The sequence below is a fragment of the Rousettus aegyptiacus genome, unplaced genomic scaffold, assembly GCF_014176215.1.
Source record: "Rousettus aegyptiacus isolate mRouAeg1 unplaced genomic scaffold, mRouAeg1.p scaffold_m13_p_6, whole genome shotgun sequence".
Taxonomy (NCBI): Eukaryota; Metazoa; Chordata; class Mammalia; order Chiroptera; family Pteropodidae; genus Rousettus; species Rousettus aegyptiacus.
In genome coordinates, this window is record NW_023416309.1 from 36,065,537 (window position 1) to 36,087,350 (window position 21,814).

Sequence of the window (21,814 nt, forward strand, 5' to 3'; positions counted from 1 at the left end):
AAGTAGTCACGGGCTGGCTGCATAATGATGTTATTGCCTAGTGACCTCCTGGCTGTGGCAACATAGTAGCGCAATGCATTACTCATGTGTTTGTGGTGATGCCTTGTAAACAAATGTACTATAGAGTACATAATACTTGATAATGATAATAAATATGTTACTGGTTTATGTATTTATTATACTTTTTTCTTGCTATTTTAGAGTGTACTCTTTCTAGTTATAAAAAAATGTTTGCCGTAAAACAGTATGCCATGTTAGGGCAGCAGCTTCATATATCTTGTGTTTACAGCTCTTGATTGTATCATTTTCTCTTGTACTTGATTTCGTACATTGTTTTGTACTGTAATATGCTACACAGGCTTGTAGCCTAGGAGCAATAGGCTATACCATATAGCCTCTGTGTGTATAGTAGGCCATGTCATCTAGGTTTGTGTAAGTACACGCTGCGATGTTTGCACGAGGATGGAATTGCCTAACCGCACATTTCTCATAACATATCCTCAGCATTAAGCAGCACGTGACTGTATAATTCAGCACATATTTTCTATATAGAATCGAAAACAATCTTCGATGGTCACATATTTGCATGTTTGTGTAATTAGCTTTAGACAAAAATTCTAATGTTGGAGAAGCAATGTAGAAAAAGTGTGAACTAAGAATCAGGAAACCAGATCTATAGTCCTGCTTCGCTACAATTCATTCATTAATTCAACTATTCATTAAATATTTACTGAGAGCCTACACTGGGGGAGAAACTGTTTAAGTGCTGGGGAGCATGTTAGCAAATAAGAGAGACTGGCTACCTGTTCACTATCTGTGTTGTAGTGAGTGTGTGGCTTAAGTTTTCCATATCTCAAACCTTGGTTAGGCTAGATGTCTAAGGTTTCTTTCAAAACTAAAACGCTAAGCTTTCTGACAGCCTTGTGGAGGGAGAAGCTGCCTAGGCGGAGAGTTAACTTTTGTCCTGATTTCAAAATAACTTTGTAAACACAGTATTGTAATGTTTTGGTCAGCCTTTCATCTGCATTTGGGTCATCTTGACAAAGCCTGGGTATGGCAATTCCTACTCAGAAGACTTCAGGGGCAGGACGAGGTCACAGTTTGGAAAAAAAAAGGTAGACAACTTGCGTCAGTACAGCTAAAGAGCTGTTCCCAGTAAGCAAGCAGCCTCCTCTGCCGTTCCACCCAGACTTCCTCTAGCAACACGACTTGTCCTGCCACGGGTTTATCGCTTGGGTAATCCATTGCTCTTCTGGTCTAATAAGCCTTGTGAAGGGATTGCTCGCCGGGGACCAGAAGTGATCGGCTTCATGGGGCGGGAAGAACTGTCCTTGCGTCCTGCAGTTTTTCCAGTGGGTATCAAGGTAACAAGTTTTTTGTTATCTGGCTTGAAAATTACAATAAGTTAATACCATCTTTTTTTTTTTTTTTTTTTTGCTTGTAGCCAGGATACATTTTTCAAAGGGGAGAATGGATTTCTGCAAAAAGAGAGGAAGAACGCGCGCGCAAGATATTTGAACATTCAGGAATACCAAGTTACGACCTAGGGAAGCCTTGTGGCTTTAGAGAAATGAGCAGCTGGGCTCCTCGGCCAATCTGTCGCTTTCAGTCAATGAAAAAGACAGAGGGTTTGAAGTTCCTTCCGAAACTGGGCCGGCTAATTTAGCCCCTCCCACGAGCCCGAGGGTCTGTTATATCTCTGTTCCTTGAGTACCTCTCTCACTGAGACCGACCACAGCAAGCAGAGGCTGGAAAAAAAAAAAAAAGAGCAAAGAGGAAGAAAACAAAAGCTGCCAGTTATGGAAGATGTAAAGGGTAAGAGCAAAATTGATTTGATCCGAATCCTTAAAAGAACAAACAAACAAACAAAAAAGGCGGACCCCCCCCCTCCAAAAAAAAAAAAAAAAAGAAAGAAAGAAAGAAAGAAAGAAAGAAAGAAAGCCCAGACCAAAAGCAAGTACTTGAAAGAGCAAGAGGCAAAAAGCCCAAAATGAACTTTCCCACCCTCTCCTTCTGAGGGGGAGCCGAGAAAGAACTTCGGGAAGCTTTTTAGGAAGCAAAGCCCCGAGGTTATAGTCAAGGGTGGCTTTGAGGCAGCTGAAGGGACTCATGAATATTCATTACCATTTGTATCCAGAGCTGGTTTTTCAGAGGCAAATGACTTCTTTGGTCCCCTTGCAGTTTAAGAGTTGCCTCATTTACAGTCCAGAGTCATCTCGCGTCGGGTCTGTACCTCAGCGTATTTGCTTGAAGATGCTGGGCTCCGTGTGTAGATTTGTTTTGTTCTCGAATTTCCTGCGTGCTTTCCTGTTGTGAAGTTAGTAAAGGCTTCTCAGCAGGGAGTTAGAGAAGTTAATGCGGCAAGAGGCTGTCACAGCAGGACCCCAGAGTATGTCTTGCAAAAGACCGAAAGTTTCTTGGGATGTGTCTGGGAATGTGTATGTGTATTGGGGGAGGGAGGGGAGAGACAAGGTGGAGGGCGAAGGACAGTTTTATCTTAAGAAAGCAAGGCATATCTGACTTACTGTATTTAGATTTTGTCTAAAAACTACAAGAGCAGCCCGGTTTGCACAGATGGTGTGCAGTCTCTGTCTTTTACCTCTTTTGGGCATTTTCTGCCCGTAGAGCCAGCTGCTTGCCAGCCAGTAGGAGCCGGGAAGAATCTCTGATGCAGTGTGAGTGTGTAGGGTTGCAAACCTTCTTCATTATCTCTAACTTCTAATATCTGCGCACGTTTTAACCATATAGAACACGGAGGAATGGGATGAGTAGCCAGCAGATTATTTAATAAGGATAATAATGATAGCCGTTAACTTTTACTAAATCTCCTCGGTGCCGGGAGCCGTTCTAAGCATGTGACACGTGTTATTTATTCCTCGCATCAACTTCGGAAATGAGTGCTGCGTTACCATCCCCATTTTTCAGATGGTGGAGTTGAGGCAGTGGGAGAGCAGCTCGCCTTGGGATCTCGCAGTTAGGAAGCGCTGAATTTGGATGCAGGTGATCTGACGCAAATTCCGCGGACCTTTTTACGACCCCTTCCCCGTCCCCCTCCCCCGCCCCCACTCGGCCACCTTCCACCCCACAGTGTTGCTCCACTTCCAAGGCTCCCACTACTGCCCTGACACTGTGGATTTCGGGTTTGCAAACCCTTGAAGCTACTGGAGAGATAATACTGATGAAATCTCCAGTCTGGGAAGGAATTTGTGCTTTCCTATCAAGTTCACATACTTTTTTTTTTTTTTTTTTCTCATTTGGTGCTAAGAGCCCTTCTCTGTGGTAGAGCCCAGGTATTGTCATTACGCCTTTTACAGAAAGGAGAGACTGAGGCCAGGAGGGGTTAGGTGACAAGAGTCATCCAGCTAGACTACACAGGACATCCCCTGCCTCTGGTTTCCCTTCTAACCTGCAGAACAAGCCCAGTCATCTCTGAACTTACGTCCCCAACCCCAGCTACTTTCGGTTCCTAAAAATGACCTTGCTTCTTTCCCTCCCAGACTGCTGCTGCAAGGGACTTAACTCTCTGCCTTAAGACCTCTCTGGCTCTCTCCTTTGCTTTCAGTCTGGAGCTTAGCTGCCTGGATTTGAATCTCAGCTTCGCCATTACTAATTGTGTGCCTCAGTTTCCTCATCCAATGAATGAAGAGGATGATAATATCTACCTCATAGAGCTGTGAGGACTAAATGAAGGATTCATGCAAGGTTCTCAGAACAGGGCCTCATGCATATAGTATATGCTCAATAAACGTTAGCTATTGCGATCACTCTTTCAAGCCTCCTTTTGGTTGTTAGTTTCCCTTTAAGCCTTCTCTAAGCCTTCCAGCATTAGATTAGGCCCTATCTTGGATGTTTTTACACCTCATCACTTAATTCCTAAGGTAGCTTGTCATACTTGAACACATTCCTTCCCTCTGTATTGCCTCCCCCTTCCCTGACTACAATTTCTTTATTCACCTTTGGATCTGCAATGTCTAGAGCAATGTTTAGCATGTAATGGGCCCTCAATAAATATTTAGTAAGCTAAGTATTATTTTAGTTGATGTTCATCCAAGAGTCAGCACGCTGGTTAAAAAGGGGAACTTTGAGTTGCTGTAGAGCTCCTGCTGGTACATACAGCTCTTTTGTGCTATCTATCAAGACATCCCTCTAAGTGGGTATACTGAGAAACAAAATGCTTCCTCACTAGGTGGGTGATATTCAGAGCTGATGTGGCCCCAGGCCAGGGCACCCAGTTTGGCCAGTCTAGCTCCATCCGAACTGCAGCCCCCATTTTCCCCTCAGCCGGGGAACAACTGGAGATTTCAGATGCCTCATAGCACAACCTCACGTTCCTTGAACAGAACATTTGGTTCCAGAAATAGTGTCTCTGCAGCCCCATTTTATAGCATAGTCTGAGACAATATATTCTGTTAATAGGAGGAAAACAAACACTACAGAAGTTAGCCCTGGATAAAATAAAGTATATTAAATTTGTTTCTAGCACCCTCCCCTTCCTCTTCCTGGCATACCTTCAAAACAATGTGACAAATATTATTGTGTGTTTACCATTTGTAAGTCTCTATGCCAGACGTGTGGGGTATAAACAGTTTGCTCACAGTCTAGTGGGGAAGACAGACATACACAACCAACTCTAATTACAGCCAGACTTTGTGAAGTGCTGGCAATAATCGCTAACATTGGTTATTTATGATGTGCCAGGCGCTGTAATTGTTGTGTGCATTGTCTCATATAATCTTCACGGTAAACCTATGATATAGATTTTTGCGTCTTACAGCTTTGAAACGAAGTTACGTGGCCAAGGTGACACAGCTAGTAATAGGCAGAGGGGGAATTTAGACCTATATAGTTAGACTGCAAAGCCTGGGTTCCTAATGCATAAATTCTCCTGCCTCCCTAAGAGCCTTATTAGAAGTCTTAAGAAAATGCCATGAGAAACAGAATAGGGAATGATGATTTCTGGGAAAACTTCTCAAAGGATGGGACACTTCAGTTGGACTTAGAAAGATGAGTAGAGTCTGATGCTCACAGCAAGGCCCTTCCCAGTGCCAGCAGTGCTTAAAGACCTTTTTTTCTCTCTTTTATCAAAACCACCGCCTAGATTTAAGAGCAAAACTCTCTTTCACTTTTTAAAGTTCTCAGCAGGGAACCTATTTACATGTGCATCCTGAAGATTGGAAGGCAGGAGTTCAAATTTTAGCCCTGGCTTTGAATTTGGACTTACCAGTCATGTAATCAAATAAACCTTTACAAAGTAATTAGCTGCATATTAAATTATTTCCTTAATCATGATTGTCTTTCATGGTCATTAGGCACATGTGGTAAATCGTTTTTACAAATGCCGGTGATTGGTCTTGCTTTTACTTGGCTGAGCTGTGTTTTAAGAGTATTTTCTCCTTTGTATTGTCTTTTTGGTTGTTTCTGTACTCTAATCAGTGACTGTGCCCAAGGGCATTAACATGTAATCCCACCTGTCACTTTGAATTGTGTGGTGCTGGGCGCAGTCCCTGAAGAGTGAAGATGAGAACTGGGACAAATCACATAGGGTCTATTCTTGGTGAGCTCTGTTCCCTGAAGCAGTTTGGAGGGAGGCTTCTGGGCAGCCCTGTGGTGAAGAATGATCAAACTCCTTGATTGTTTGACGAAAGCACAGAAGAACAGAGGCACTAGCTTTGTCTTGGTGAATGCGAGTGTGTGTGTGTGTGTGTGTGTGTGTGTGTGTGTGTGTGTGTTCTGAGTTAGTGTTTCTCAAACTTTGAATGTGCATGTGCGTCATTGGGGATCTTGTTAAAATGCAGATTCTGACCCAGTAGCCCTGGGGTGAGAGGCCTGAGATTCTGCATTTCTAAAAAACTTGCAAGTGACCATAATGCCGCCACTCCATAGGCCATTCTTTGACTAGCCACATTATAGGGTTATTGCATACCTTAGTGTCAGGGCTTATTTTGGTACCAAGTGACCAAGCTATCCCCCAGTATTGCTCTCCCCTTCCCACAAGACACCACTTTGAGTTAGTGATTAGCTATGTGATTGCAGGAGAATAGGAAGCCTCATTCATTCATTTGTTCATTCTTTCTTCTTTCATTGGTTCATTCAGTTAATATATATCCAGAACAGGCAGTTGAGGCCTCCAATTTGCCATTCAAGAAACAAGTCTAAACCTTTATCGCACACAAACTATTATTACACAAAAAGGTCCTGTGTTGAGATTTCTTAAACATCTCCCACCTTTTCTCCATGGCTTCAAATGTCTGTAAGCTACTTTCATTCGCTGCCTTCAACCTGAGAAGCAACGGAGCAGAACATGTGGCTGCCTCCAGGACCAACTGCTGGGTGTTTGGAGTGCCAGGGGACTGCGGGTAGCAGCCATGCAGGGAGTAGCAAAGACTCAGGCCTCTGGGACCTGGAGCCGCTTGCCTGGGGCCTTGTCCCCACACTGTAGAAGTAAGGTGGGAATCATCCCAGATGCAGAGGAGGAAAGTGGGTGCAGAGAGTTCTGATGGAATTTTTGTTAGAGAAAAGAAGTCGGGGGAGCATTTGCCTAACATGCTTCCACCCTGCAGATTTTGTGCTAGAATGTCACAACGACTCTAGGAGGCCCAGGAACAATGGCAGCACACACCCTGCATGAAGAGGTGTTTCCTTTTGATTCATAGGAGGAATGCGGACAGTTCCTTTATGTGCGTAAGGGTGTAAGTAATAGGAACATGTCCATTAGAAAAACATGAAAATATAGATTAGGAGGAGAAGAAAAACAATCACACGACAATACTTTGTTTCTTTTACTATGCCTGGATCATTTCTTGCCTTCAGTATTTACTTGACTAGGACCTTGAAAAATTAGGAGATGGCATCGTGATCATAGGCTGTATATAGGTACGATTTTGAAGCCTGGCTTTTAGCACAGCAGGGAAGCATGGGTATTTTATAGCATAGTCTTTGTTAGCATAATTTTTATAGTCACATAGTTTATTCAACAATTCCCCTGTTATTGAACATTTAGTTTGTTTCCATTTCCAACAAACATCTTTGTGCATGAAGTTTTTCCATATGTAGGGCTGTACACTGAGGGTGGAATTCCAGAAGTGGAATTACTACTGGGTTAAAACTTGTAAATGTTTTTTAAAGTTCTTGATTACTGTTGCCAAGTTGCCTTCCCTAAGGGTGGACCCTTCATGCTCCCACAAGCAGTTCCTGTTTTGCTGCATTTCTGACAGTTCTGGTGTTTTTGTTTAAGCAAACTTATCTACTTTTATGTTGTTTTAGTTTGTGTTTCTTAAAATATCAGTAAATGAGACATTTTTCACATAATGTGCTTCTTTTGTATAGCGTCTGTTTACATCCTTTGCCTTTTTATTACTTATTTGGATTTGATATTTTTAAATTAATTTATGTGAACTCTTCATAAAATAAAGATATTCAGGTTTTTCTGCCTTATTTGCAATTGTTTTTCTGATTCTTCTGTTAGCGTTTTTATTCAGAAACTTATAGCTATGAACAGATCCAGTACATTTTTATCTGTGGTGTTGTAGTTCTCAAAATAGTTCGATATTGAATTTTTATTGTCCTTTTAACCCAATGCAATATATTTTTTAAGTTCCAAGTGATCATTATTTTAGTTTGAACCACTAATTCAAATTAATTTTCTATTTTATTCATAATAGAGAATATGGCTTTATAATTTCTAAGGTTTCTTTGTACCTAAGCATGTAGTGAATTTTTATAAATCTGTGACCATTTGTGATAAGATATATTCTGTTTTTAAGATAATAAAATTGGATATTTATAAATCTATCCAACCATTTTAATTATATGGTAATCCCTCCCCAACTATAATTTTCTCCTATGTGAAATTACGGTATATATGCATTTCTTTTTGTATACTTCTATTGATACCTACAAGAATTTAAGTTCTAGGGAGAAAAATGAGATGTGAATCATTTTTATTGTGGCTTATTAGAAAAAAGGGGTGGTGATGGGGAGTTGGGAATATGAAAGGAAGGTAAAGTAGATGGCAGAGAAGAAGTCTTGGGAAAGATAAAAAAAAAAGATGAGATAAAGTTCTCACATGCCATCTTAGGCAGCTGAGAATTGTATGGCTACATAACTTTAAGAAACATGGAATGAGTGGGACCGAAAATTATCAAACTTTTCCTTTCCAAATAACCATAATAGACCCCAGAAGCTAGAGCCAGGAGGGGCCTCAGATTGGCAGGATTTAAGAGGCAGTGGTGGAAATCTCTGAACCATAAAATCAGAACGGTATTGTTCAGTGGATAAAGACTCAGACACATGCACAAAAAGACATCTGAAGAGATGTGTTATCAGCAAAATAATTTTTTAGGCGTTGCACTGAAAAGGTAGGGTAGGGAGGAATGGAAAAGTTGCCAGTGAACAAGAGTTGGTAAATAGAAATTAATAGTGCAGAATTCATATTTTCTAATTTAAGTTATGTACAATGTTGTTCATACCATCTTTTAATTAATGTTTTTGTTATTGCTTTATTTTGGTGAGCTTAGAAATAATTATAAGGAGTTTTTCATAGCTTTACTTTCTTTTTCTTTTTTGGTTGATATAGTTAACTGGTAGGCTACAAAGGTCATAACTCATAATCCCTAGAATTTATGAATGCTACCTTCTCTGTAAAATAGTCCTTTTGGATATGATTAAATTAGGTATCTTGAACTGAGGAGATTATTCGGGTGTGCCCTAAATGCAATCACGAATGTCCCTATGAGAGAGAGGCAGAGGAAAAGGACACAGAGAAGAATGTGACCGCTGCAGCAGGATGCTGTGCTGCTGGCTTTGAACATGGGGGAACAGGTCACAGCCATGGAACGCGTGGAATGCACTAGACAACAGAAAAAGGTCTCTTTGCAGACACCTTGATTTCAGTCCAGTGAAGCCGATTTCAGACTTCGGACCTCCAGGACATAAGAGAGTAGTAAATGTGTGTTGTTTTAAGTCACTGGGTTTACGGTAATTTGTTATGGCAGCCATAGGAAACTGATACAGTAAGATTTTATTAAACCTAAGCGGTAGCAGCTTTAGTTAATTAACCTACAGGTTTATGGTATGTTTTGGGCCATACACTGTTCTAATCACCTTACAAGTATTAACTGAGGTTGGTACTGTTTACTGTCCCTATCTTACAAATGAGAAACTGAAGAATGAGTGTTTAAATGACTGACCTAAGGTCTCTCAATCAGTAATTGTTGAAGATTCAAACTCATAGTCGTTAATCTTACTATTTTGAGATATAATTCACAAACCATATAGTTCACCCACTTAAAGGTTACAATTTGGTGTTTTTTAAAGTATATTCACCGAATTGTGCAACCATCATCATGATCGATTTTAGAACATTTTATCACCCACAAAAGAAGCACAATACCCATTAGCAGTCATTTCCATTTCCTCCCTACCAACCTCATCTCCTCTACAGCAAACACTAGTCTACTGTCTATCTGTAGTGTTGCTTAGTCTGGGCATTTTATGCTGCATATATCCACTGTATGGATATAGTGCATTTCATTTATCCATTCATCAGCCGATGGATATTTGGGGTGTTTCCACGTTTTGGCATTATGAATAATGTTGCCATGAACACTCACATACAACATTTTGTGCAGATCTATGTCCTGAATTTCTCTTGAATATATTTAGAAGTGAGATTGCTGGGTCATACATTTATGTTTAACTGTTTGAGGAACTGCTAGACTGTTTTTCAAAGTAGCCGCATCATTTTACATTGCCAACATCAGTATCATGATGTTTCCAATTTCTCTATATCCTTGCCTACATTCATTATCTATCTTTGATTACAACCATCCTAATGAGTGTGAAGTGGTATCTTGCGGCTTTAATTTGCATTTCCTTAATGGCTAAGACTTTTGAACATCTATTCATGTGCTTAACAGGCATTTGTTTATCTTCTTTGGAGAAATGTTTGCCTAATTTAATTGGTTTTTTACAAAAGCAATTATTGCGTTGTGGGAGTTATATTTTCTAGATACAAGTCTCATCAGATACACGATTTGCAAAATTTGTTTTCATTCTGTGGGTTGTATTTTCACTTTTTCAATGGTGTTGTTTGTAGCACAAACATTTTTAATTTTGATGATGTCCGATTTATCTGTATTTTGCTTGGTTGCTTATGGTTTTGGTCTCTTATCTGAGAAACTACTGCCTAATCCAAAGTCATGAAAACGTACATTGATGTTTTATTCAAAGAGTTTTATAGTTTTAGCCCATACTTTTAGGTCTTTGATCCATTTTGAGTAATTTCTGTATGTGGTATGAGTTAGGGGCTCAACTTCGGGTGAATATCCAGTTGTCACAGCACCATTTGTTGAAAAAATTATTCTTTTACCCATTGAAATTTCTTGACACCCTTGTTGAAAATCCATTTATTGTAAATGCGAGGGTTTGTTTCTGGACTCTCAGTTCTGTCCCGTGAACTGTGTGTCTGTCCTGTGTCAGTTCCACATTGTCTTGATTACTATAACTTTGTAGTAAGTTTTGAAATCAGGAAGTGTGAGTTTTCCAATTTCATTTTATTTTTTTCAAGATTGTTTTGACTATTATGGTTTCTTGAATTTCTGTATGAATTTTACGATTAGCTTGTCAATTCCTACAAAAAAGCTAGCTGGGATTTTCATCTTATTTTTGATGTATCCTCTAAAACACTGGCTTTTTAAATCCAATTTGAGTCTCTGTTTTCATAGAGGACTTTAGTTCACATTTATTTCACTTGCCATTCTTGCTTTATTTTCCCTAGTATTTAAATAGTTTATCATATTATGCTCTTTTCTAGATAAACTCTGGACTACTGTTTGTTTTTATATATTTCTACAAAGCTGTGGATAACAGACATCTTATTTTTATCTATGGGTAACTTAAAAGAAAAACATTCCTGAGCATAAGTTTATCTTAATATCAAAGGAAAGAAAAAGAATAACTTTCGACTCTGTTATGAAAGATAAGAATCCAAAAGCTTTTGTGTCCTTATATCTTCCTTTCTTATTTTATTTAAGTTGGTAATGTTATAAATTCCAATATTGAAAATTCTATTAGTCATTTATTTCACAGGGTTTTTACTTTTTATTTAGGTATTAATAATCAAACTCGCCACTCCATGAATTTATTGACTTCGATTTAGTTCTTTTCTCACTATACTTTTCCGCATTCTTGAGGTCTTAATTTTGTTTCCTCTCATAATGATCTGGTAGGAATACAAAGTAATATTCTAGAAAGGGCATTAATATGGTAAAAGAGTAAACTAATCGTTTCTTCCTCCCTCCCTTCCTTCTTTTCTTTCCTTTCTTCCTTCTTTCATTTCCTTCATTTATTTTTCTTTGTATGCTGAGAATATTTTCGTAAGATTGTGCTCAAAATCACTGATTCAATTTTCCTTAATTATCTCCAATATAAACTTTCATTCAGTTACAATGTTTTTGGCTTCCATGAAATCTTTTTTTTTAATCTTAGTTTGTTCTCTTTTCATAACAACATTCTCTGTATCCAACCAAAAACTAAACAAAGAAAGATTTCCCTCTCATTCTTGTATCATATCTATTTTGGAGGCAAACTTTTCTTCTATTGTCCTCTCTACTTTAGAGCAAAATTTATTTAATCTAAGGCCTTTTCCTTTAAAGAAAGGAGTTTCCTTTTGTAGATGTACAAATAAAAATATGTGTTTTTCACCTTATTCTAAAAAGATTTAAGAAAGATTTAGGGGAGATTCATCTCAGGCCAATGTTAGAGGTGACCCTTGACTCCCTCAGATTCTGTTTGTGTCCTGGATGAATGTAATCACAAAAAGTGGAACTCCTCTTCTATGTGTGGGAAAACAGTCCTCTAGCCAAAAGTAAAAAGGTAATTCAGATCTAGGCAAAAGTCCTGTTGCTATATTGTCATATTTCAGAAAATAGAGAAGCTAAGGCTATCAGAATTCTATCAATATTGTTGTTCAGAGGCATAAAGGCATTCAGGAAGGATCCTTGTCTGGGACCATTTTCTTGTTTTTGCTCCTTCCTCACTGATAGCAAACCTCCGTTGAACTGGGGGGTGAGCTCCTGTCCAATTTGGTGCCTTGCCTGAGTAATGCCTTTTGTCTGAGCTCTGTTGTAAGGTCTCTTTTTACTCATGATAGACTCTCAGAGGCAACAACAAACACATAAACAAACAAAACGAAGAAAGGCAAAACAATAAACCCAAGGCTTCCTAAAGAGTTCCCGTCGCACTCTGCTACTCTTCTCCCACAGTGTGCTCTTGTTGTTCCCAGCTTAATGGGTGTTGGGAGGGCCAACTAAGTCCTCTGCTTACTTCACCCTAGTTGTGCTGCCTTGTCTCAGAGTAGTGCTGTTTCTTAAATCTACTGCATTGGTGGTTAATGGGTGGGGTGGGGGAAGCATTTTTTTTAGGGTACAGACAGATTATCACAAGAATATGGGAGAGTATGGCAAAGTATTTTTACTTATTCTCTCGTTATATTCAATGATCATAATACTTGGCTTTGTGAGATCATTCTGGCATCAATCTAGGGAATGAACCAAGAAGTTGGTGAGCAATGGGGGGGAGACTAGTATTGGGTTCCTGCAATAATCCAGTAGATAGAAGATAATGGGGACCTGAACCTAAGCTGGGGGTTGGGGGTTGATGGGAGGAGCTAGATTTCGACAATATTTCTAATACAGAGTCTGAGATAGAGAGCTAGGTGTTTTGTTGGAAGGGAAAGAGAGGTAGATGTCAAGACATTTTCAAATTTAGATTTGGATGATTGGGTCAATAAATGTTTATATAAGGCTGGGAATGGGGGAAGGAAGTAGGTTTGGCAGAAGAGGAGGGAGATAACAAATTTATCCTGGCACCTGCTAAATACAAGATGTTCATAAGACATCAAGGCAGAGAGATTTTGTTGGTTGCTGGAAATTTGGGCCTTGAGCTTAGAGAGGTCTGGCGAAAATCGAGAGATAATGGGAGTTGGAGTTGGAGCATGGAGTCAGTGGTTGAAAGTATGGGCATGAATAAGTCACCCTAAAGTGTAGAGAATGAAAACAAAAGAGGATAAAGAACGGGACCTAAGGAAACACCAATGTTAATAAAAGGATGGGTAGAGAAAGGATTTAAGAAAAGAGATCAGAAAGAATGCCTAGAAAGGCAAGAGAAAGCCAAGGAGTCTGAACCTCATAGCCAAGGGGCACAGGGTGTTTTGAGATTGAAGTTTCACGAAATGCCAAAGTTGCAGAATAGGTAAGAAAGTGTTCTAGGCACTGAGGATACAGCAGGAAACAAAACAAAGTCCTTAACTTCATGGGGCTTATGTTCTGTGCGAAGGGATCTGGGGAGACAGCTAAGTGAAAAAAGTAAAATGCATGGCATATCATATGATAAGAACTAAGGAGAAAATTGAAGCAGGGAAGGGAGATAGGTGTTGGGAGATTACAGGTTTAGACAGGATGATAAGATAGAAGGTGAGTTTGAAGAAATACCTTAAAAAGGTGAAGAAGTCATTCTTGTGGCTATCTGTGGGAAGAATATTCCAGGCAGAGGGCCAGCAAATAGGTGTTTAAGGAACAGCAAAAAAGCCAGTGTGGTTGGGTGAGAGAGAGCAAAGAGGTGAATGCTGAGAGGTATATTTGGCCTAAACAGACCTTCTTGGGCCTTGCAGGCCATTGTTTAGCCCTTGGCTTTTATTTATAGTGAAATAGGAAACCGCTTTGGGTTTTGAGCAGAGGACCGTCATGATCCAATCGATGTTTCAATAGGATCACTCTCGCTGCTGTGTAAAGAACAGACTGAAATGGGGCAAGGCTAGAAGGAGAGAGACCGGTTGGGAGACACTGGAATAATACAGGTGAGAGATGATTGTGTTCAGTTCTAGATAGTAGCAGAATTGGTGAAAAGTGATTGGATTTTGGATCCATTCTGAAAATAAAGCCTATACTATTTCCTGATTGGATCTGGGTGGGAAACAAAGAGAAAAGGAAACGGACTCCAAGGTTTTGGGCCTTACAAGGAGCTGGTAGGTAGAGTTGCCTTGAGCCAAGATGGAAAGACTATAGGAGGAACAGGTTTAAATGGGAAGATTAGGAGCTCAGTTTTGGATGTTTTAGGTTTGAGATGCCTATTTGATAATAAATGCCTATCTGATGTAGAGATTTTGAATTGAGCAGATGCATATACAAGTCTGGAGTTCAAGGAAGACGACAGGGCTGAAGATACAAAACTGGGTCATCAGAAGGTGTTTAAACTCAGTGAGACTGGATTTAAATGCGTTGAGACTGGATGAGTGTAAATAGAAAAGAAGTTTCAGGGATTGAGCCTTGGGATGCTTCAACTTTAAGGGCTGGAAACAAGGAGATTGAGAGAGAGAGAGAGAGAGAGAGAGACAGAGACAGAGACAGAGACAGAGAGAGACAGAGACAGAGAGAGAGAGAGCGCGCAAGCGAGAACGTGTGTGTGTTGGGGTTAGGGGAGGAAGATAAACAAGGAGAGTATGTATGGTGCATGGTGTCCTAGGAGCCAAGTAAAGAGTGTCTCAAGAAGAGGAAGTGGTCAGCTGGGTCTAATGCTGCTCATGGGTCAAACCAGGTGAAATCGAAAAATGACCATTGCATTTAGCACAGTGGAGGTCAATGGTGACCTTGATAATAGCACTTTTGCTGGAGTGCTGACAGCAAAGTTCTCACTAGAGTTCATCCTATTGTTTCTCCTTTCCTCCCTTTCTCATCATCCTCCTCCCTCCCCGAACTAAGGAGGAGTCAGTGACATCTGAAGAACGTGATTGAATGTGAGGAAGGCATGGTTCTTCAGAGGAAATTCAGAGTTCTGGTATCAGAAGAAGGGGAAATGGACTTTTGGCAGATAATACAGCAAGTGTTCACTTCAGCTAGAAATAGCCTGTTTCTGTCTGTGTCTCCTATTTACAGTCCCTACCATCAGCTATCTGGAATGAAAACTTTCATGGAAAGGTGTTTAACCCCTAGTGCTGACAGACCATCCAGGCTGAAAACATTTGTTGTGAAAGAAAAGCCAGAGTTTGTACAGGGCCAGGAAATGTGATCTTTTACAAATGTGCCTTTCTCAGTGAGCTCACTCTGGGATTCAGATTGTAAAGGCAGTCCAAACTCTAGGTCCCTACCTACTCTTGCATTCCCCAAACTTGCCTTATGGTTTCAGAGAATGTATCTGTTTGCAAAACCCAGTGGTTTGGAGGACTCTGCACTTTAAGGGAGAACTAGAGTAAGAGTAGGAAATCACAATTTAAATGTGGTCTAGATAGCTCTGCATTTGAGATTTCAAAAAGACTCAATGAATGTTACTGCTGGAAGGAATTTGACTTCTCAAATGTTTTCATTAATATAAAATTAATTAGGGAGCGTTTGGGATCTTGTTCCCTGGCATATGTCATTAAATAAACTCTTATAAAAATTCAAAAACAAAATGAATATTTGCTATCTTTTAAAATTACACAAATAAAAGAAGTTTATTATGGAAAATTTGGAGTATATAAAGAGCAAATAAAATAATTTTCTGTAAGTTCACCATTCATAACTCTTTATTATACTTCCAAGTCTTTCTCTTATTTCCTATTTTTGTTGTTTATTATTCTTATTTACTAAAAATTTGGGGCCATATCATACATACAGTTGCAATCTTCTATTTTTCTAACTTGTCATGACAAGTGAATGGCTTTTATTGTATGACTTGATTGTATTCCATCATTTGAACATATACAATATGTTTATTTAACCATTTCCTTTTGTGGGACATATAGGACATTTCCAAATATTTTACTATTATAAATGTTTATGGATCAATCTCAGTGGATGTCTTTGAAGATTTCTTAAGGATAAATTCCGAAAAGTAGAATATCCAATTGGCTCTCCAAAAAACAGTAGTACATGAGGGACAGAAACACTGAAGTCTTGAGTTGGGAAGGAGTGTGCCCAAGTTGCACAGTTGGTTGGTGGCTGAATGAGTTTTAGAGTCTAACTCCTCTGCTCATTAAAAGATCCCGTTCCTTGATACCATGCTTCCTGTTATATTTAAGCCTCTTGTTGTTGATGTCCTATAGGGCCCCGTGAACCTTGATGACATATAATTTTTTCCTGCTAACTCCGTGGCTCCCACTCATGCCAGGCTAGTCCTCTCATTTATCTGTGGGCATAACCCCTGAACAAATATAGATACCTTTCTTCCATAAGAGAAGATGATGTTCCTCAGATACCTTTCCCCTTCATGGCTATAAATGTTTCACCATTCGTCAAGAGCCACCATCCATTGGACGTTTCTTCACATACCTTAAGCATTCCTGTCATTTCTCTGACTTCTTTTTAATCTTACAAGTTACATATTCTCTCTCCAAAATCCTAATTCACAGTAGTACTTCTCTATAGGAAGACCATCTTTCAGTGGACTCCAGTGAGTGAGTCCCCATCATACCCCAGTTGTGATTCACTTGGGGTCACCCCAACCCATCCAACCAGGCTGGCAGTGTGGGGGACAAAGAAACTTTCCTCTACACTTCAAGTTTCTTCCAGCTAGTCTTATAGTTAAATTGACATGAGACAGATTAACAAGAGAAAATAACCAAATTTATTTACATATGTACATATGAGAACCCCACATTAGAGAGACCCCATATATATGAGAGAGAGGTTCAGAGACAGAAGATTAAAATGAGGTGTATATGACATTCTGAGCTAAGGATGAGATAAGGCAGGTTGGGGCTTCAGAGGGGAGGAAAGTTATTCTCAGGACGATAAGAAGAGCAGATATTCAGTAATAATAGGCCCTATACACAGGTCACAAAAAGTTATCTCTGGTGATAACATTTATTATAGGCAAGGCCCTAATTTAAGTTCCTTAAGGGGGAAACTAAAGTTTCTTGTGAGCCTTCAGGAGCTCAGTTACCTTTAGCCCAAAATAACTGACATGCCAAAACAGTACATCTTGAAGAGGCCTGTTGAATCCCTTCAGCAGAGGCACAGCAAGGCTACCCATTAGAGCAGATCATACTAATGGCTCTTCCATAACTGAGAAGCTTTTAAAAGGCAATGACCATTTGGCCAATTCTTAACCTATAATACCTTCCCTAATTTTATAAATGTATTTCTTAGGGTGAACCATTCGAAGTTGATAGTTTCGTAGGTCAAAAACTGTCAAATATTGCCAATATCTTATGATTCATCCTAATATGTAAAATGATCCTAGATGTCAAGAATATGCTATGGAAAACTTCCAAGTTTATCCTCAAGATAGATTCTGGAAGGCCTGCCATGACTCCTAAGCACCCATTCAGGACTATATTTCTCACATACCTAAAGGCAAAGTTTTTGTGTTTTTTATTTAACAATGTTCACTGTTGTTGAAAATGTGGGAGAAATTAATATTCTCAAAATGTTGGCCAGAGTACAATGGGCAAACTTTTCTAGAAGGAAATCTGGCCTATTTTAAGTCTTAAAAGCGTCCATACTCTGACCCAGCACATCTACTATGATAAATTACCCTAAGCAAAGCAGCTTGGATGTGTTTATAGATGTACCCACAGGATATTTATTAGAGTATTATTTGTGATAGTGAACTATTGGAAATAACCTAAAGTAATCTGTATCCATATGTGAAGCAATAATCAAAAGATATTGTAAAAGAATTTCCAAGGACAAGAGAAATAAGCATTTTAAGTTAAGAGAAAAACAAGTTATAAAGTTGAACAATCAAGACCCATTTTGTCAAAAAATTGATAAATGTAGACACGAAATATACACAGGAGGAAGAGTAGCAAGATGTGCAGTGAAATACTTTTTAAAAAAATTTTTATTTTTCTGTTATGGTTGACATACAATATTATATTAGTTTCAGGTGTACAACACAATGATTAGTGATTTATGTAACTTACAAAGCGATCTAAGATAAATCTAGTACCCACGTGACATCATGCACAATTATCACAATATTACTGACTATATTCCTTATGCTCTGCTTTATATCCCTCATGACTACTTGATAACTACCGATTTGTACTACTTAATCTCTTTCCCTTCTTCACCCATTCTCCTAACCTCCCTCCCATCTGGCAACTGTTAAAATGTTCTCTGTATATATGAGTTTATTTCTGTTTTGTTTGTTTTTTAGATTCCACATGTAAGTGGAATCGTATGACATTTGTCTTTCTCTGCCTATTTCACTTAGCGTAATACCCTCTAGGTCCATCCATATTGTTGCAGATGGCAAGATTTCATTCTTTTTTTTATAGCCAAGTAATATTCCATTGCATGTATATACTGCCTCTTCTTTATACATTCATCTATTGCTGGACACTTCAGTTGCTTCCATATCTTGGGTAGTGTAAATAATGCTGCAATGAACATATGGCTGCAAATATCTTTTCCAATTAGTGTTTTGGGTTTCTTTGGATAAATCCCCTGAAGTGGAATTACTGAGTCCTTCTTTGTCTCTTGTTATAGCCTTTGTTTTAAAGTCTATTTTGTCTAGTGTAAGTATTGCTACCTCAGCTTTTTTGTTTGTTTGTTTATTTCCATCTTTATGAATATATTTTTCCAGCCCTTTACTTTCAGTCTATGTGTGTCTTTCAATCTGAAGCGAGTCTCTTGTAGGCAGCATATATAAGGGTCTTGTTTTCTTATCCGTTCAGCCACCTTATGTCTTTTGATTGGAGCATTTAATTCTTTTCCAGTTCAAATAATTAATGATAAATATATAGTTATTACCATTTCATTATTCATATTATTGATCTTTTTTCTTCTTTTTCTTAAAGAAATATCTTTAACAGTTCTTGTAATACTGGTATGGTGGTGATGAACTCCTTTAGCTTTTTCTTGTCTGGGAAGCTCTTTATCTGTCCTTCAGTTCTAAACAACAGCTGTGCTGGGTACAGTAATCTTGGTTTAAGTCCTTACTTTTCTTCACTTTGAATATTTTGTGCCAATTCCTTTTGGCCTGCAAAGTTTCTGTTGAGAAATCAGCTTACAGTATTATGGAAGCTCCCTGGTAGGTAACTAACTGCTTTTCTCCTACAGCTTTGAAGAGTCTCTCTTTGTCTTTAACCTTTGGCATTTTAATTATGATGTGTTTTGGTGTGGGCCTCTTTGGATTCATCTTGTTTGGGACTCTGTGCTTCCTGGTCTTGTGTGTCTATTTTGTTCACCAGGTTAGGGACGTTTTCTGTCATTATTTCTTCAAATCAGTTTTCAATTCCTTGCTCTCTCTCTCATCTCCTGTTACCCTATGATGCAAATATTGCTTGATACTGTTCCAGAGGCCCCTGAACTATCCTCATTTTTTTTTGTATTCTTTTTGTTGTTGTTGTTGCTGTTCTGATTAGGTGTTTTCTGCTATCTTATCTTCTAAATTGCTGATTTGATCCTCTGCTTCATCTAATCTACTGTTAATCCCTCTAATGAGAATTAAATTCTCTTTATTTCAATTATCGTGTTCTTCATTTCTGGCTGGTTATTTTTTATGTTTTCTATCTCCATTTTTATGTTTTCTATTTTTTTGTTGATGTTCTCACTGAGGTCATTGACCATCCTTATGATTAGTGTTTTGAACTCTGAATCTGGTAGATTGCTTGTTTCCATCTTGCTTAGCTCTTTTTCTGGAACTTTGTTCTGTTCCTTTATTTGGAATATGTTTCTTTTTTGCCTCATTTTTGCTGCCTCCTTGTGTTTTTTTTCTATGTATTAGGTAGAGCTGCTATGTCTCCTGGTCTTGGTAAAGTGTCCTGCAGGGCCCAGTGGTGCAGTCTTCCTGGTCACCTGAGCTGGGTGCTCCAGGTGTATCTCTTATCTAGATTGTATGTACCCTCCTAATGTACTTGAGCCTTGATTGCTGTTTGTACTTCAGTGAAAGGGATTGACCCTTGAGCAAATTGGTTATGAGAATTGGCCATAACTACAGTGGAATAGCTATTGTGCAGGGCCTGATCTTATGGAACAGGATACACTTTAGTGGAGCTCTGGTGCCTGCTGAGTCTATCCTTTAGGTGTGTCATTTGTGGAGGTGGTCTGGTGTTGCTCTGGTATGGTCTGACTGGCCACTGGATCTGTTGGTTCTGGGGTTTCTTGGGAGGTGCTTTGTTTCCGGCCACGGTCAACTGCTACTTATGTCCTGCCTGAGACTGGTTAGAATGAGTTACAGAGTGATCCGCAGATGGACATTACTCGTGCTGGGCTTGGAGGTGCTTGGGAGAGCCTAAACTATGAACTGAGGCTGGCACCGCTATTCTGGGCTTGGGGGTACTTAGCAAGAGATATGGGACATGTCGAGGTCAGATGCTGCTTGTTTTAGGTTTGTGAATCTTTGAGAGATTTTAGGAAAGTCTGCAGCATGAGCCAAGACAGGCCATTTGTATAGAAAAGCCGCTGGAATCAGCTTGGGTGGGTCCGCAAGTTGGATAAGGTGGGGTCTCAGGAAATCACTGAGTCAGGGGGAATAGTGTTAGTTGGGCTGATGGAGACTCAGATATGGTGGCCACCTTTGTGTACAGGCTGCATTGGGGGTGGGCTCAACAAAGGAACAATGGCTTCTGTCAGCACTTCTGTCTGGGAGACAGCTGCCCCGCCAGCCCTCACCCTGAAGCCAGACAGTTCAGTTCCTCTCCATATGTCGCTGGCCCCCTCCCAGCCAGGCACTGCTGGAGCTCAGACTGAGTGAGTCCATCAGTGAGTAAGTCTATGCACGAGCCTTTTAAGAGGAGTGCCTGGGACTCCCCATCCCTCAGTCTCACTTAGCCACAGTCTCCACTGTTTTTCACAGCCAGAAGTTATGGGGACTCTCTTCCAGGCACTGGAATCCTGGGCTGGGGAGCCTGGTGTGGGGCTGGGACTCTCGCTCCTAGGGAGGACCTCCACAACTGAAATATCTCTCCGCATTTGTAACCATCACACATGGTGTGGGACCAGCTTGTTCTGGTCTCCAACCCCGATATCAATCTCTTGTGGCTTCTTCTGTATGTCCTTAGTTATACGACTTCTGTTGAGCTATAGTTATAGGACTTCTGTTGAGCTAGACTTCAAGTGATCCTTAATGATGGTTGTTCTGTAGTTTAGTTATAATTTTGATGTCATGGGAGGAGGCTAGCACAGCATTTACCTGCTTTGCCATCTTGACCAGAATTCTACAATAAAGTATTAAAAGAACTATTTATGGTGTGATCAAAGAGTGAATTTTATTTTCCTCTTTTATATTTTAACGTGTCTTCTAAATTTTAATAGTAAATATATCAGGGTTTTACAATCATAAAAAAGCAAATAATTTTATTTAGAAAAATCTGTCATGAAAAAAAATTTTAATGTTAAATGGAAAGTAACTGATTAGTAAAAAATTAAGCATGTTTAGAAGGAATATGTGAAACAGTAAATTCCCTTTAGGTTTATTTTTAATTTTCAAATACAATTCGGGTATTCGTTTCCCACAAATGTACAAATATAAGAAGTCTCCTTGCTTTCTGAAAGCCAATGCTGTAACGGAATATTGAAAAAAAAGATAAGAATAGCCCAGAAAAAATACCTAAAAGAAAAAAAGAAAGAAATAAAAAAAGAAAAAGAAAGAAAGAAAGAAAGAAAAAAAGAAAGAAAGAAAAATTCAAAATAACAAAAGCAGGTGAAAATAAGAATGAAACTGGAATGAAGAAATTATCTTGGATGAAAGGAAGAATATGTGTTTGAAAACTGAAAACGTTGAACTCTTAGAGTAACAACATAGTAAGATTGGTAACAATTCTCCTTTGTCTGCCTTGTAAATGAAGTTTCCCAGCGCATAACAACAGCTCACTAAGGGACATGAGGAA

General features: G+C 39.2%; 1 protein-coding gene across 6 annotated transcripts in view; it reads left to right on the top strand.

Moving 5' to 3' along the window:
* ENTPD1 (ectonucleoside triphosphate diphosphohydrolase 1) overlaps positions 1-21,814 on the top strand; it is a 98,430-nt gene that overhangs the window by 13,513 nt on the left and 63,103 nt on the right. For 3 of the 6 annotated variants that reach the window (XM_016164174.2, XM_016164177.2, XM_016164175.2), the window contains exon 2: positions 1,445-1,815. In XM_016164174.2, coding sequence (XP_016019660.1) covers positions 1,800-1,815 — 16 coding nt within the window. In that variant the 5' untranslated portion in view covers positions 1,445-1,799. Of the gene's footprint in view, positions 1-1,116; positions 1,353-1,444; positions 1,816-21,814 lie in introns of those variants that run through there. The other 3 variants (XM_016164173.2, XM_016164179.2, XM_016164176.2) reach the window with 2 other exon arrangements.